The sequence below is a fragment of the Symphalangus syndactylus genome, chromosome 4 (genome assembly GCF_028878055.3).
Source record: "Symphalangus syndactylus isolate Jambi chromosome 4, NHGRI_mSymSyn1-v2.1_pri, whole genome shotgun sequence".
Classification (NCBI taxonomy): domain Eukaryota; kingdom Metazoa; phylum Chordata; class Mammalia; order Primates; family Hylobatidae; genus Symphalangus; species Symphalangus syndactylus.
Window position 1 is genome coordinate 14,623,027 of NC_072426.2, and position 15,706 is coordinate 14,638,732.

Sequence of the window (15,706 nt, forward strand, 5' to 3'; positions counted from 1 at the left end):
GGGCTCTGCATGTTTGTACAAGTGACAGCTCACATACCTTTCTGGGGACTGTTGTCTCCCCACACAATGTAGTTCCAGGTACAAAGCATAAGCTCCACATCAGGGAGGCATGGGAGCTGCCCTGGCTCAGAAGAAGCCTCCTGCCTTAAGCAGCCAGGATCTCTTGTAACAATTCTTGATATAGTTTGTAGGGTTCCCAAGAAGAGACTGCATTCAGGGAAGGCCAAAGTATCCTATCAGACATTTACAGCTCATTCATATTTCTTCCTGGTTCAGATGCAGTTTACCAAGCAAGGATCATTTTTACCGTAAGCAGTGTTGCCTAGCAATATTGTCGATGCCTAAGCTCTTACCTGGTTTCCAGGGTAACAGAGCTAGGTGGCTAAACCAGAGGTCAGATCCTCAAGCAGCAAGGGAAAAGGTTTTTTAACCCCTTAATTCCAGTGTGCAACAGACGCAACCAGGGGCTTCACACATTATAGTTATCAAAATACGCTAGTTCATTTCTTCAACAAATATTTAAGAGCTCATGCTATACGTTAGGAGCAATGTAAGACAGTAGAAATACAGTGACAAGGTAAACATATCTGGCATCTACCTTCATACTGTTTCTTCCATGATGCCCTTAATTCCTTTCACTGCCTGGAGAACTACTATTTATCTTTCAAAGGCCAGCTCAGATATTACCTCTTCTCTGAAGTCTATGTACAATCTATTCTTGTAGCACTTTGTGTATATTGCCCTGAATTCATGGATTGGTCTTGGGGATCCATGAATCCCCTAAAGTGATATGCAGATTTTGTGTGCTTGTAGAAATGTACGTGTGAGGAAAGAGGCTAACTTTTCTTAAATATTCAAAGGGATCTGTACTGCTCCCCCTGGCGCCACTGCCCCACCCCCCCACTGCAAGAATTTAGAACCATTACTCTTTTATCAGCATTTATAACATGTGCTTTTGTTATTTGTTTATAGGTCTATATTTCTTACTAGAACATGAGTACTTGAAGAGAGATGACTGTATGTGTTCATATTTTGTGCCAGTAGAATGCCTTATTCATAGTAGACTTATAGGAAATGTATGTTGAAAGAATCACTTCTCAGTATGCTTAACAGGCTCAGCACCTTGATGATACCAATGGTGCAGCATATACTAATTTCAAAGGAAAAGTTCTTCCTTATGTTAAACTAAAATCAGCCTTTCTTGTTTCTAGCTTTGTCTTCTGCAGTTATAAATTGTGTACCCTCTTCTGAACTGTAACTGCCCTTTTATGAAACTCAGTTGATTGGGGAAATCAAAGGGAAATGGTTAACATGGGGGAATTGTTAAAAAAAAAAAGTAGCATTCACGTTTTAAATATTTTAACTTATAACATCTGAATGTACATTAATATACTAGTATTTGTGTTTTGTTAGAAGGAGGAACTTAGCAGATATCACCTTAACGAAGTTATCAAGATTAGCATCACTAAGTTGTGTTGATATGATATATTCTCTGATATGATGTGATGAGAAGGGTATATTTCACTTCTGTGAGATTCTTTCCCCAAATCCATACCACCAGCCTAATCTTGAGACGATATTAGACAAACTCAGATTGAAGAATATTCTGTAAAATACCTGATCTTTGCAAAAATCTCGTTTCTGAAAAATAAGGAAATATTGAGAAACTATTATAGACCAGACGAGACTAGGGAGACATGATGACTAAATGCAAAGTATTATCATGAATTAGATCTTGGAACAGAAAAAAAGGATATTAGTGGAAAAACAGGTGAAATTTGAAGTGTGTAGTTTTGACAAATCTACCATGGTATCATAAAATAGTAACTTTAGGGCCATCTGGGTGAAGTGTATATGGGAACTAATATACTACCTTTGTAAGTTTTCTGTAAATCTAAAATTATTCCAAAATGAAAAGTTTATTAAAATATAGTAATAGAAGAAATTATAGAAGAAAGTTGTTAGGTGATTTGACCATTAAGACATGTAAACCAAAATAAAAGGCAGTAACACCAAAAAAACTTGTAACAGGTTAATAAGTGGAAGGCTAATACTCTTAATATAGAACACATTTTTACAGATTAATAAGAACATAGTAATACCACCCTGAAAAATAGTCACTAATCACAATTCACAGAAGAAACACAGTGGACTATAAGTAGAAAAACTAGATGAATCTCACCAGTAATTTAAGAGTTGCCAATTAAAGCAGCATTGAAAATACTTTCACCTATTACTAATGCAGAAATGGAAAAATGATAGTATTCATTTATGAAAAGGGTAAGTGGAAGAATTATAGATTGGCACAGCCTTTCTGGAAAGAAATTCACCAAATAGGTGTTGGGTTTTAAAATATGCATATAATTTGTGCTTATTATCTCACACTTACATAAGATTCTTTCCAAGGAAAATAGATATGTTCACAAATATTCTAACAGGAACATTCATCACAGAGTTATTGATAATGAAAAACTCAAAACCTAAATATCTAACAGTTGAGGGAATGATCTCAAAAGTTTTGATGTACTTATGGAATAGACTATTGTGGACTAATTAGGAGTCATCTAAATAAAACAGCAAAAGCAAGATATAGTATGTTTATTCACCATTCTCAAACTTCGTGTGATATGTACAGATATATCTTTTGAACGGATGGCAAAGAAATACACTGTCATGTTTAGTTACTTATCTCTGGGTAGTGAGATAAAGGATGACTTTTCCTTGTTTATACCTCCTTGCATTTTCAAAATTAGCTGTAGTGAGTATATATTACTTTTATAATTGGGGAAAAAATTAGCATTGCAAGCCTTGTGGTTAATGAGTTTCTTTCATCTTTTATGCTCATTTAATTAAGAGAATGTTAGTTCCATTTTGTTCTGTGAAAAATGATTTTTCCTCTTTCCACTAGGAAGCTCCTCAGGGTGCTCCCACTGCCAAGTGAGAACTGGGGAGCTCTAGTTGGAGAATGGTGTTGTCATCCTGACCCCTTTGCTAATAAACCACTTCATCCGCAAGAGAATGACTGTTTTATTGGCGACTCTTTCTTCTTGGTGAATTTAAGAACCAGTTTGTGGCAGCCAAGACCTGAACTATCCTCGGTGGAGATGTGCTGTGTTTCTTCTGACAACCATCGTAAATTGGTAAAATATCATTTCAAAATAAATGCTAATTTAGAGGCTGTCTTAGATACTGGATTCTTCAATCTTTTCCTAATTAAGGGCTTGTTACATAGACTGCTGTAAGGCCAAAATTCATTATTTTCAACTGTCATTGCTATCGCTGCTTTATCAAGACAGGAAGAGCATATGGCTTTAAACTAAAACAGCCACAGGGGCCTGGAAGAATAAGGAGAGGAAAACCTCTGCAGGCATAGAATTGCGAGTGCTACCATTTTACAAACAAAATGCTGCCCTGCTTTTTTGTTCTTAGGACAATATTGCATAATTTGTGTGCATTTTATCCTAAGTAGTCTAATTTAAGTTAAAAGTGTTCTCTTGCTCCAGGATATCTACTATACTATTAGGCTGAGGTATTTTACTATTTCTGCCCATAGTCTAGACTTCTGCTGAAGTCATAAATGGAGATGTCATCAAGTAAAAAGAGGAATGGAGGAGGCCAGGAATGGAGATAAAGCTTGTGTTGCAGGGTCTGAGTTGGTGCTTGACAGTGTGAGGTCAGGTGGCTCTTGCTGCAGAAGTTGCTTTGGGAAGAAGGCAATTTTCTCTCACTGCAGAGAACAAGTGTTTTACTTTATTTTAAAAGAAAATCAATGGCATTGGCTTGGCCCATGTGAGAAATCGTTCCACTGATGGCCAGTCAGTACAGATATTATTTAAAAAGTAAAGAAAATCATTCCCAGAGAATCATTTTAACATCTGATTACTGGTGGGAACAAAAACATTGTATTTTAAATTTCATTCAGAACTCATTGAATTTTTGTAATAAGAACTGAGCGACTGCAGGAAATATGCAGTAGGTGGGCAGCTCTTAGATTGTAAATTAGTTTATAGAACTGTTCTGAGGGAGATGAAGGAAATTTGTCAAATGTGGAGGTTAAGTTGGTGTCAGATAAAATTATTTAAGTGCCTCATTTTACACCGTAAACAGAAATCCCTTTATCTAAATATGGTTCACTTTGGTGAAATGTAGTACTTTACATTTTATATTTTAAAAGGTAAATAGTAAGTTAATATACATTTATGTTATATTTAATATGATTAATTAAATTTGTATTTTAATCTAAATATATACTAATACTTTATGTGTTTTAAATTTCATCTTTATGATTAAGCTATACATTTCAAAAATATTTAGAAGTTGTGAGCAGAAAAGTAGTAGAGAAAGATTAAATGAGAGAAACCATGTGTTTCCCTTTTTAAATAAACTCAGCACTCTGTGCTGAAATATATTCTTCACATTTACGTCTTTATCAGTTATGTGATGCCATTTACAAGAATTTCTCTTTATAGTAAACAGCTATCTTATCCATTAAAGAAAGACCCATCATATTTTTAGACATTACAGTTTTAGTATCAAGGAGACTGTGGGAAATTCTGTACTATCATGACAAGCTGCTGTTGAAAAGATTTTCTTCAAGTTAGCCTAGATGAAAGTCCCTCTTTAATTGTATATTGTAGCAGTCCAAAGAGTGTGCCTGTGACCAAAGTAGAAACATAAATTTGGAGGGACTGCGTAAACAGCGCTCTCAAGGCTCCTGTGGGAACAAGGCTGTTCTGTGCTATTGAAAACCTATTTCTCCTATCACCCAGTCTAGCCATCTAGCAGGGTTTTGAAATGTCACATAGTAACAAAGCATCCTAATGGTATCTCTTGGGAAACATTTTTTTGATGAGACAATATCAAGGGTCCTTAGAAATTGAAACAACACAAAGGGAAAATAAAAGGGAGGACACGAGGCTAATCCACCTCTCTGAGCAGCCCTGCAGTGTCTCAGATACATTGACTTAATTAGTCCACAGCAATGTCTGTTTTTGAGGTTTGCACTGTAGAGTTCCCACACTGTTAGGCTGCTTCATTACACAACTTGCCTTATTATTTCCTTGAAGGATAGGTGAAGAAAAATGCATTACAAAGCAGAGATTCTCTTTAAACAAAATTTATGTGTTATAATATGTTTAATTAAAAAGATCTGCTTTTAAAAACAGCACAAACAAACATGAAGCCCAACACTATTTCTTTTCTTCCATAGCCTTTTAGAGTTTATAATACTTTATAAACCTTTGTTATTGCAGCAGTATCTACTTATTTTTAAAAGATACCTGCTGAAGATTTCCCTATTGGTGTATTCATTTATCATCTCCCTTGTGCTATTTTGTGCCTACCCACGTAATACAAATTTTGCATCTTGGATCGGATGCGGTGGCTCATGCCTGTAATCCCAGCACTTTGGGAGGTTGAGGCGGGTGAATCATGAGGTCAGGAGATTGAGACCATCCTGGCCGACATGGTGAAACCCCGTCTCTCCCAAACTACAAAAAATTAGCCAGGCGTGGTGGTGGGGGCCTGTAGTCCCAGCTACTCAGGAGGCTGAGGCAGGAGAATCGTTTGAACCCGGGAGGCAGAGGTTGCAGTGAGCCAAGATTGCACCACTGCACTCCAGCCTGGTGACAGAGCGAGACACTGTCTAAAAAAAAAAAATTACATAATAATGGGATGATAAAGATGGCATTTCATCCTTTTATAAGGTTCAAAATATTATTCAAGACTTCACTCTTTTTTAAAGAGCAAATAAAATTGATCTTTGATTACATTAATATTACTGCTAGCAAGGATAACTAGCATCTTTACCTTTTTTTCTTTCTTGGAGTACTTAGTAATAATTAGTTGATTTTGGCAATTTGTTTTGTTAAATCCATAAGTGTGTCTTTTTTGTTTTCTTAGAAGAATGTGTTGTCAAACTCTGTAAGTATTCACAAGTATAAAAAGAATAGTATTACGAATTTCAATATGGATTCATTAAGTATGCTTCATCTGCTCTTTTTTTTCCTGAAGTGCTTCTAAACAGTCTTGTCATTTTATCTCTATGTCTAAAAATAGGAATTTTTAAAATGTAGCCACACCCTCATCACACCTGATAAAATTAGCAATTATTCCTTGGTGATACAATATCAGGCCATATACAGATTTTATCAGTTGTCTTAAAAGTATCTTTTAGCATAGGTTTGTTTGAATCAAGAGCCACACACGTGATTAAGGTAATTTGGTTGTTGTTGATCTGGTTTTTAAATCCTGATTACCCATGTCTGATAAGGGTAGAATCTTATTTTAAAAACAAGCAAACAAAAAACACTTCTCCTGCCCCCTTGAAAGACAAAATGAGATGTTCTGTGATAGGAATTACAAAGGAAGTACATATCAGAGCACTTGAAAAAAATTTTCTGCTTCAAGTAGAAAAATTCTTTCTTTTCAAGCATTGCTATTACAATACCAATATTAGTTTTTAATAAAGCCCTTAGTTTTTGGTAACATTTAATGAGTGTGATCAGATTTAACTTGTACACAATAGTACTCTTTAAAAAATATTTTCAATGCCAACTTGGAGCCATACAGGTATGTTTTACTGTAAGAAAGCATTAAACTGCCAGAATGGCACCCTTTGTAGACCATACTGGCTTTCTGAGTTCTCTTCTTCCTGGACCTGAATAAATTGGCACCTTCCTAGGTTTCTGTGTCTGTCTCTTACCTCTCATGGGAATGACCCCATCCAGTTTCCCACCTGGGTCAGGCTCTGAGACCTGTCATTTGTGATGTGCCTGATAAGGATGTCAGTGCAATGGCCAGAGATGGCACACTATGGGGCCCACTTTGGGAGTGTGCCTGGATAAAAGTTTGAGCCAGGACTGAACTGACTTATGAAGTTCATATGTGCTTTTGTTTCCTCAGCAGAGACTTTTGAGGAAGGCTGCAGAATCTGTCCAAATACTGCAGCTAGACCAGGAAAAAATGGAATAAGTGTTTATGTTACTGAAGGTTAATTCAGTGTATGAAGGGGTTCATCTCAGAAGTTTTCAAATAGAAGAGCTGTGGGCATTTATGGATTTTTTACTAGTTGCATGTGTTTGAGGCTGGGGGAAAGAATAGGCCATAGAGAAAGACCCCAATATGAATTGTGCTGTTGCTCTTGACTTTGACCTTTAATTGAATATATATATATATATAGAGAGAGAGAGAGAGAGAGAGAGAGAGAGTGAGTCTCGCTGTGTTGCCCAGGCTGGAGTGCAGTGGCACAATCTTAGCTCACTGCAACCTTCCCCTCCCAGGTTCCTGCGATTCTCCTGCCTCAGCCTCCTGAGTAGCTGGGATTACAAGCACGCACCACCATGCCCAGCTAATTTTTATATTTTTAGTAGAGACGGGGGTTTCACCATGTTCGTCAGGCTGGTCTCAAACTCCTGACCTCATGATCTGCCTGCCTTGGCCTCCCAAAGTGCTGGGATTACAGGCGTGAGCCATGGCGCCCAGCATTGAATATATTTTTTTACATCAAGATCTGATAACACACACACACTCATGCACACATACACAAACACACCTCAAATAAAAGTTTCTTGAAGCAGTACTTACTCAGTGTTTGAAGCACTGTCATATTTTCTGTTCTATTGTATTTCATTTTTTAAAAACACAGTAGGCCTGGTGTGGTGGTGGCTCACGCCTATGATCCCAGAGCTTAGGGAGGCCAAGGTGGGTGGATCACGAGGTCAGGACTTCAAGACCAGCCTGGCCAAGATGGTGAAACCATCTCTACTAAAACTACAAAAATTAGCTGGGCATGGTGGCAGGTGCCTGTAATCCCAGCTACTAGGGAGGCTGAGGCAGAGAATCGCTTGAACCTGGGAGGTGGAGGTTGCAGTGAGCCGAGGTCGCGCCACTGCACTCCAGCCTGGGCAATGGAGCAAGACTCTGTCTCAAAACAAAACAAAACAAAACAAAACACTGTAATCCACTGAGTTGGTTCCATGAATTGGTTCCCACTAATGGGGCACATGAGCTGTTGTTTGGAAAACACTTAGCATAGTGTTCAGAAGCTTTAGCATCAGAGAGACCCAGATTCAAACATCAGCACTGTCAGTTACTAGCAGCACATCCATGGAACTCAGTTTAAATGTACTTTTTATGCAATTTTTCAGGAAATTATTTATGCCAAGGAAAAAATACTTAAATGTATATTAATCAGTTAAAATTTTTTTCCTTAGATTAAATACACATATTATCCCACATCAGAAGTCACTGCCCTTCTTTACTTCAGCCTACACCTATTCTGTGGTTTCCCAGGAAAGGTACCCTGGAGTATCCAGAGTTGCAGAACCTCCTTTTCCCTGCCCACTGTATATGGCTTCTGCCTTGTTACAGTGTATCTGGACGAGAGGAGTGTATGGTTTTAACAAAGGTATAACTATGGATGCGAAAGGCACATTCTTTTTTTATTGATTAGGCAAATGCTAGCTATTTTAATCTGTATCTCAAATAGTGAATTTGGACTTTTGAAGGTTAGGTTTGTTTCAGGAGTTGTCCCAGAGCACTACCTGTCTTTCCAGTTACAGTGCCGATCCTAAGTGGAAAAAATGAAAGTATATGAACAGACCAGATATTTTTAACTTTTCATTTATTGTATTTAAGGGTTATAGGTTACTTTTACATAAATTACACTGGACTAGGAGTCAAAATAGTGTGAGTTCAAGTTCTGATTCTTCTGTGTTCTACACACATGAGTTGAGGCAAGTCATCAACCCTGTCTTTGTTGCCCACCATCTGCCTGTTCTAAGTTATAAGGCCATTTGGAAGTGCTTTCTAGAAATGTAAGGTAGCACTTATTCAAATTATTTGGCAACTTTGGGACTATCAAGAAGTGGCTAGTTTTGGAAAAGTGAATCTGTGCTTTATTGTTTCTTAAGACGTGAAAAATTATCTCTGTGCATGTGAATTATGCATACAAGCTAAATGTATTCCTAGTATTTCATAGAGGGCAGAATAAAATGTAAAGTTCAATGTATACTCTGGGGACTATGTTAAAATTATATATTCCTTTTAAGAAAAGCTGAATGACATTTAAATGACATTTTTCTGTTCTACAGGAACCAAAGGCAAATACCAAAGTAATTTGTAAGCGTTGCAAGGTAATGTTGGGAGAGACCGTGTCATCAGGTAAGAATTTCATAACAAGAAGCCAAAATGATTGGCTTCTTGTTTAAAAGCCAGAATGATATGTTATAGTAAATATATAGGAAAGATAGATGATTAATATATGTTGTGGAATTGGTGCTTTTGAGAATAGACCCCAACTAACATATCATCCAATATACCAAGAAGGTTGTATATTTTGACCTTCATAAGTACAGAGTATTGAATTTTAAGTATTAAGAAGTTGAGTCATTTTCAGTGTTTCATAGCCTCTTTGTAGATATAAAGCAATAGTATAAAGTTTGTTCTTGGGCCTATTTTAAGAAAATTGGAGCTTTTTTCTCTCTTTCTTTCTTTCTTTCCTTCTTTCTTCTTCTTCTTCTTTTTTTTTTTTTTTTTTAATTTTACCTTCCTGGTAACTCACAAAACAGAGCTTTTTTCTTAACACAACTCCTCAGTCAGAAGAGTTGGTGCCCAGAGATGGAGAAGTTGTTTTTCTTGGCTGCCATCTGGCTTGGGGCTGTATTTTGGGGCTGGGGATGGGAGAGGACCTGTTGAAATGGAAGGAAAAGCATTCTGAGTTTTGTACTTTGTCCCTTATTCTTTTTGTTTCCCAGTAGCATTGATTATATTTTATGTAAACTCTGTTATACTACTTTAAAATATAATAATGAAAATCCTGATAATTAAAATGCATTGCTGTTTAAAGATACAGTTTATAGTGTCTAGAGAGCTACAACATTCTGTGTTAGCTTGTGGATGATGAATAACTACTTTTAATACAATTAATTAGAAGATGTGATTTACATGAAGCAATTGTACTTAAGGGAAGGCAGATGATGGTTTTTTTTATTTGTTTGTTTAATCGTCAAAATCTTGTAAGTAGTTACTTGTTCACAGTGAGCCAGAAAGGAAAAACGAGTTAGTAAAGGATACCATCCTTAACATCATTTTTGGAAAATGAAAGCAAGCCCAGGAAGCAACACCTTAGAAAAAGTTAAGCCTCTGGTTAAATAAGGTGAATTGATTTTTAAATTATTTTCTCCCTGAAGTCCTGTTAAAATGTCAGTTAAGGAATGAAAAGATGTATATCTACAAAGGCAAAGAGAAATGGAGACGAGATGACAATGACATAAATAAAAGATGTAAACAAACTTTTTTGGAACACACTTGGCAGCCTGGAGGGAGCTGCAGCTTTGGTGTCTGTAGATCATTTGGATAAGGAGTGGGCCAATAATCTCTGTAGAGCCCCAAAACAGGTCAGAATTTGGAGGCAGCAGGGGACAGGGAAGGCAGTCTGAGGCAAGGAGCTGGAAGCAGGATGATTGGTTCAAAGTGTATATATAGAGCTACTAGACTTCTAGGTTTCCCACTTCATTTTCAACTTGCTTCTGTAATCTTCAAGGTTGGAGATTGGAAGACCTCCCCCACACCCTTTTTTTTTTTTAATAATGGAAGAATACCAAGTAGAGAAAAGACTTGTAGACACTGATTCTTTGGGGACATTCAACCAAAAATGAGGTTATGTCATTGTTCAACAAAAATGAGGTTAAAATGAGCACAGTGGTGCATGCCTATAGTCCCAGCTACTTGGGAGGCTGAGGCAGGAGGGTCACTTGAGCCCAGGGGTTCGAGGCTGTAGTGCACTATTATTGCACCTATGAATAGCCACTGCACTTCAGCCTGGAGAACATAGGGAGACTCCATCTCTTAAAAAAAAAAAAGAGAGAGCTTATATTCACTCATCCAACAGTCAACAAACCTTGTCCCTATACCCAAGAACTTCTCTCAGCATTTCATTGCCTTACACTAAAATTGAAATGAATTGTTGAGAATCACCAAATATTTGAGGAAATCAACAAAAAAGAAACCAAGGCAAATAAATGATTAAGCAAGCAAATTAAAAGCACTGAGAAGAAACACATGTATACAGCAGAGGAAAATCTTTAAAAAAAAAATGCCCTTGAAGAAATAAACTAATATTGCTTCCATAATTCAGAGAATGTGGAATTTAAAAATGTAATAGCTTCAGAAAAAAAAATCAAAGAATTGGAAGATGAAAGTAAAGAATTAGGCCAGAAATTAAAACCAAAAGACAGAGATTGAAAATTAAAGAAGAGGCCAGGCACGGAGGCTCACACCTGTAATCCCAGCACTTTGGGAGGCCGAGATGGGCAGATGACCTGAGGTCAGGAGCTCAAGACCAGCCTGGCCAACATGGTGAAACTCTGTCTCTACCAAAAATACAAAAATTAACCAGACGTGGTGACATGCGCCTGTAATCCCAGCTACTAGGGAGGCTGAGGCAGGAGAATTGCTTGAACCCGGGAGGCGAAGATGGCAGTGAGCTAAGATCGTGCCACGGCACTCCAGCCTGAGCAACAGGGCAAGACTCCATCTCAAAAAAAAAAAAAAAGAAAGAAAAAGAAGTACAAAAGATATATGTAATCAGTTAAGTTTCCTGAAGGTAGAGACATTGTCTATCTTGTCTATCCCTGTAATCTCAGCACTTAGTGTAATGTCTGGCACATAGTGAGTACCCAGTAAGTATTTGTTGAATAAATAAGTGAATTGAGCCTTTCAGGACAACCAACATCTAGCTTACAGAAATTCTAGAAAGAGAGAATACAGACAACAGAATGTAGGAAATTATCCAATAACAAAAATACCAAAAATACAAGTCTATTTTCCAGAGCTAGGACTTCAGTTTCTTCACTGAAAGGGTCCACTGAATACCCACTGTAATTAATAGAGGAATAGCAAGGAAGCCACTTCAGGCCACAACAGTGAATAATTTCAGAACACCAAGGATGAAGTTTGCAGAGGGAAAAAGGCAGTTAATATAAGATAGATTAAGAATTAGAATAGCATTGAACTTCTTAACACCAGAGCTGAAAGCTAGAAGGCAGTGAAGCAGTGCCTTCATAATTTGAAAGGAAAAAGATTTCAGCCCAGAATTCTATACACAGTCAAGCTATCAGTCAAATATGAAAATAATAAAAGCCATTTTGCAAATAACAAAGTCTCAAAACACAATTCTCAAAGGTTTATTTTTCTTAGTAACTCACCATAAAATATAAATCACCGAAACTAGGCATTCAATCTAGGAAGAGATGACATGGAATTGGGTAACAAGATGTACAATAAAGGAGAGCAGGATAAGGAAGTCCCAGGGTAAGGAGTGGGCAGCAGGCCTACAGAATAGCAGCCTAGATTGAAGCAAATGGGAGAGAAGATTGCAATAAAGATTTTTTTTTTTTTTTTGAGACATAGTCTCACTCTGTTGCCCAGGCTGGAGTGCAGTGGCATGATCATGGCTCATGGCAGCCTCAACGTCCCGGGCTCAAGTGATCCTCCCATCTCAGCCTCCCAAGTAGCCAGGACCACAGGTGCATACCACCACGTCTGACTAATTTTAAATTTTTTGTGGAAGTGGGGTCTCCATGTTGCCCAGGCTGATCTTAAACTCCAGGACTCAAGTGATCCTCATGCCTCAGCCTTCCAAGTGCTGGGATTACAGGCATGAGCCAACATACTTGGCTGATTTTTTTTTCTTTTTTTTAGTTATAAAATGGAATTGATAAATTATTTGATTTGTTTGATGTGTATTAGTCCATTTTCACACGGCTGTAAAGAACTACTTGAGACTGGGTAATTTGTAAAGAAAAGAGGTTCAATTGTCTCACAGTTCTACATGGCCGGGAAGGCCTCAGGAAACTTACAGTCATGGCAGAAGGCAAAGAAGAAGCAAGCACCTTCTTCATAAGGGGGCAGGAGAGAGAGAGAGCAGGGAACTGCCACACACTTTTAAACCTCAGATCTTGTGATAACTCTATCATGAGACGGGGGAGATGGTGTTAAACCATTAGAGACCACCCCCATGATCCAATCACTTCCCACCAGGCCCCAACTTTAACACATGGGGATTACGACTTGACATGAGATTTGGGTGGGAACACAGAGCCAAACCATATCAACATGTGACAGCTAATCTCAAGACAAACCATTTCATTATATGGAAAGAATTAGCTAAAAAGTGATTGAAGCAGTTATTCACTGCAGGAAGAAGAAAAAAGGTTGTTTGAACAAGAAAAGAAACATCTCCATGGTAGTATTATGGTAATAATAATGTAAATACTGAGTATTCACTTAACTGAACATTGTAGTGTGATACAAAAGTACATTAGAAGGTCAGTATGTGTGAGTTTGTGTGTGGGGTGGTATAAGAGATCTATATCCACATCTGTTCTAAAAGTAAATCACTAGGATTCCACTTCCCAAAATAGTGTCATGAAGAGAATTGGCAATTTTATTCTGTAGAAAACATGTACAAAACTGGACAATTTTAAAAATTAATAAGAACCATATTAGGGCACTAGAAGATGAACAAAAGTGAAGCAACAATTTAAGAACTATTTAAGTAGTGGAAAACTGCTACTGTATTGGGAAAGAATAGCAAGTTTGTAATTTTGTTTGCCTGGGGAGGCAGAGGGACCTTGTTACCTTATATCTTCCCAATTTAGGCAGGAAAAGCCCACAGCTTTACTGTCTATACATGGTGGGTTTGGTTTAGGGTAGGTAGTGGAGAAAGTAAAAGTTTTAAGGAGGGTATTTTGGAAGCAAAGTGATTGTATTAGTCTGTTCTCACATTGCTATAAAGAAATACCCAAGACTGGGTAATTTATAAAGAAAATAGAGGTTTAATTGGCATATGGTACTGTAGGCTATACAGGAAGCATAGCAGCTTCTGGTTTTGGGGAGGCCTTAGGAAACTTACAATCATGGCACAAAACAGAGGAGGAGTGAGGCATCTCACATAGTGGAAGCAGTAGCAAGAGAGAATGAGGGGAGGTGCTACACACTTTTAAACTAGTAGATTTTGTAAGAAGTCACTGACTCACCATCACTAGTACAGCACCAAGGTGATGGTGCTAAACCATTCATGAAGGACCCACTGCCATAATCCAGTCACCTCTCACCGGGTCCCACCTCCAACATTAGGGATGACAATTCAGCAGGAGATTTGGGTGGGGACACAGATCCAAACCATGTCAGTGATATAGTTCTGATGTTTGTCTCCTTTAAATCTCATAAAATAATAAAATAATAATAAAATATAATCCCCAATTTATAATAATAAATTGTAATCCCCAATTTTTGAGGTAGAGTGTGGTGGGAGGTGTTTGTGTCAGGAGGCAGATCCCTCATGAATGTCTTGGTGCTGTCCTCATGATTGTGAGTGAATGTTTATGAGATCTGGTTATTTAAAGGTGTGTGGCACCTCTCCCCTCTCTCTCTCATCCCTGCTTTCGCCATGTGAGACACCTTGCTCCTTCTTTCCCTTCCACCATGATTGTCAGGTTCCCAAGGTCCTTACCAGAAGCCAAGCAAATGCTGGAGGCTTGCTTGTACAGCCTGGAGAACCATGAGACAGTGAAACTGTATTAGTCTGTTCTCATGCTGTTAATAAACACATACCCAAGACTGGGTAATTTATAAAGAAAAAGGTCTAATGGGCTCACAGTATCACATGGCTGGGGAGGCCTCACAATCAAGGCAAAAAGTGAAGGGGGACAAAGACACGTCTTACATGGCATTAGGCAACAGAGCGTGTGCAGGGGAACTGCCCTTTATAAAACCATCAGATCTTGTGAGACTTTATCACAAGAACAGGACAGGAAAACCCCACCCCCATGATTCAGTTAATTCCCACCAGGTCCCTCCCATGACACCTGGGGATTATAGGAGCAACAATTCAAGATGAGATTTGGGTGGGGACACAGCCAAACCATATCATTCTGTCCCTGGCTCCTCCCAAATCTCATGTTCTCACATTTCAAAACCAAGCCTTCCCAACAATCCCCCAGAGTCTTAACTCATTTCAGCATTAACTGAAAAGTCCAAGTCCAAAGTCTCATTGGAGACAAGGCAAGTCTCTTCCGCCTATGAGACTGTAAAATCAAAAACAAGTTAGGTAGTTCCTAGATACAGTGGGGATACAGGCATTGGGTAAATATACCCATTCCAAATGGGAGAAGTTGGCCAAATCAAAGGGGCTAAAGGCCCCATGCAAGTCCGAAATCCAGCAAAGCAGTCAAACCTTAAAGCTCCAAAATGATCTCTTTTGACTTCATGTCTCACATCCAGGTCATGCTGATGCAAGAGGTGGGCTCCCATGGCCTTGAACAGCTCTGGCCCTGTGATTTTGCCGGGTACAGCCCCACCCAGCTTCTTTCATGGGCTGGTGTTGAGTTACTGTGGCTTTTCTAGGCATACAGTGTAAGCTGTCCATGGATCTATCATTCTGGGGTCTGGAGGATCGTGGCCCTCTTCTCACAGCTCCACCATGCAGTGCCACAGTGGGGACTCTACATGGGAGCTCCCACCCCACCTTTCCCTTCTGCACTGCCCTAACAGAGGTTCTTCATGAGGGCTGCGGCCCTGCAGAACACCTCTGCCTGGACATCTAGGCGTTTCCATACAGTCTCAGAAATCTTGGTGGAGGTTCCCAAACCTCAACTCTTGACTTCTATGCACCCACAGGCTTGTCACCACATGGAAATTGCCA

At 38.5% G+C, this 15,706-nt stretch overlaps 1 protein-coding gene across 12 annotated transcripts in view; it reads left to right on the top strand.

Annotated features, from left to right (window-relative positions):
- UBE3D (ubiquitin protein ligase E3D) overlaps positions 1–15,706 on the top strand; it is a 273,282-nt gene that overhangs the window by 18,184 nt on the left and 239,392 nt on the right. For all 12 annotated transcript variants that reach the window (XR_010120439.1, XR_008657032.2, XM_055274161.2 and 9 more), the window contains 2 exons: positions 2,909–3,140; positions 9,093–9,162. Coding sequence is in view for 10 of the 12 variants with exons in the window: in XM_055274161.2 (XP_055130136.1) it covers positions 2,909–3,140; positions 9,093–9,162 (302 nt within the window). In the remaining 2 variants the exon portion in view is untranslated. The remainder of the gene's footprint in view (positions 1–2,908; positions 3,141–9,092; positions 9,163–15,706) is intronic.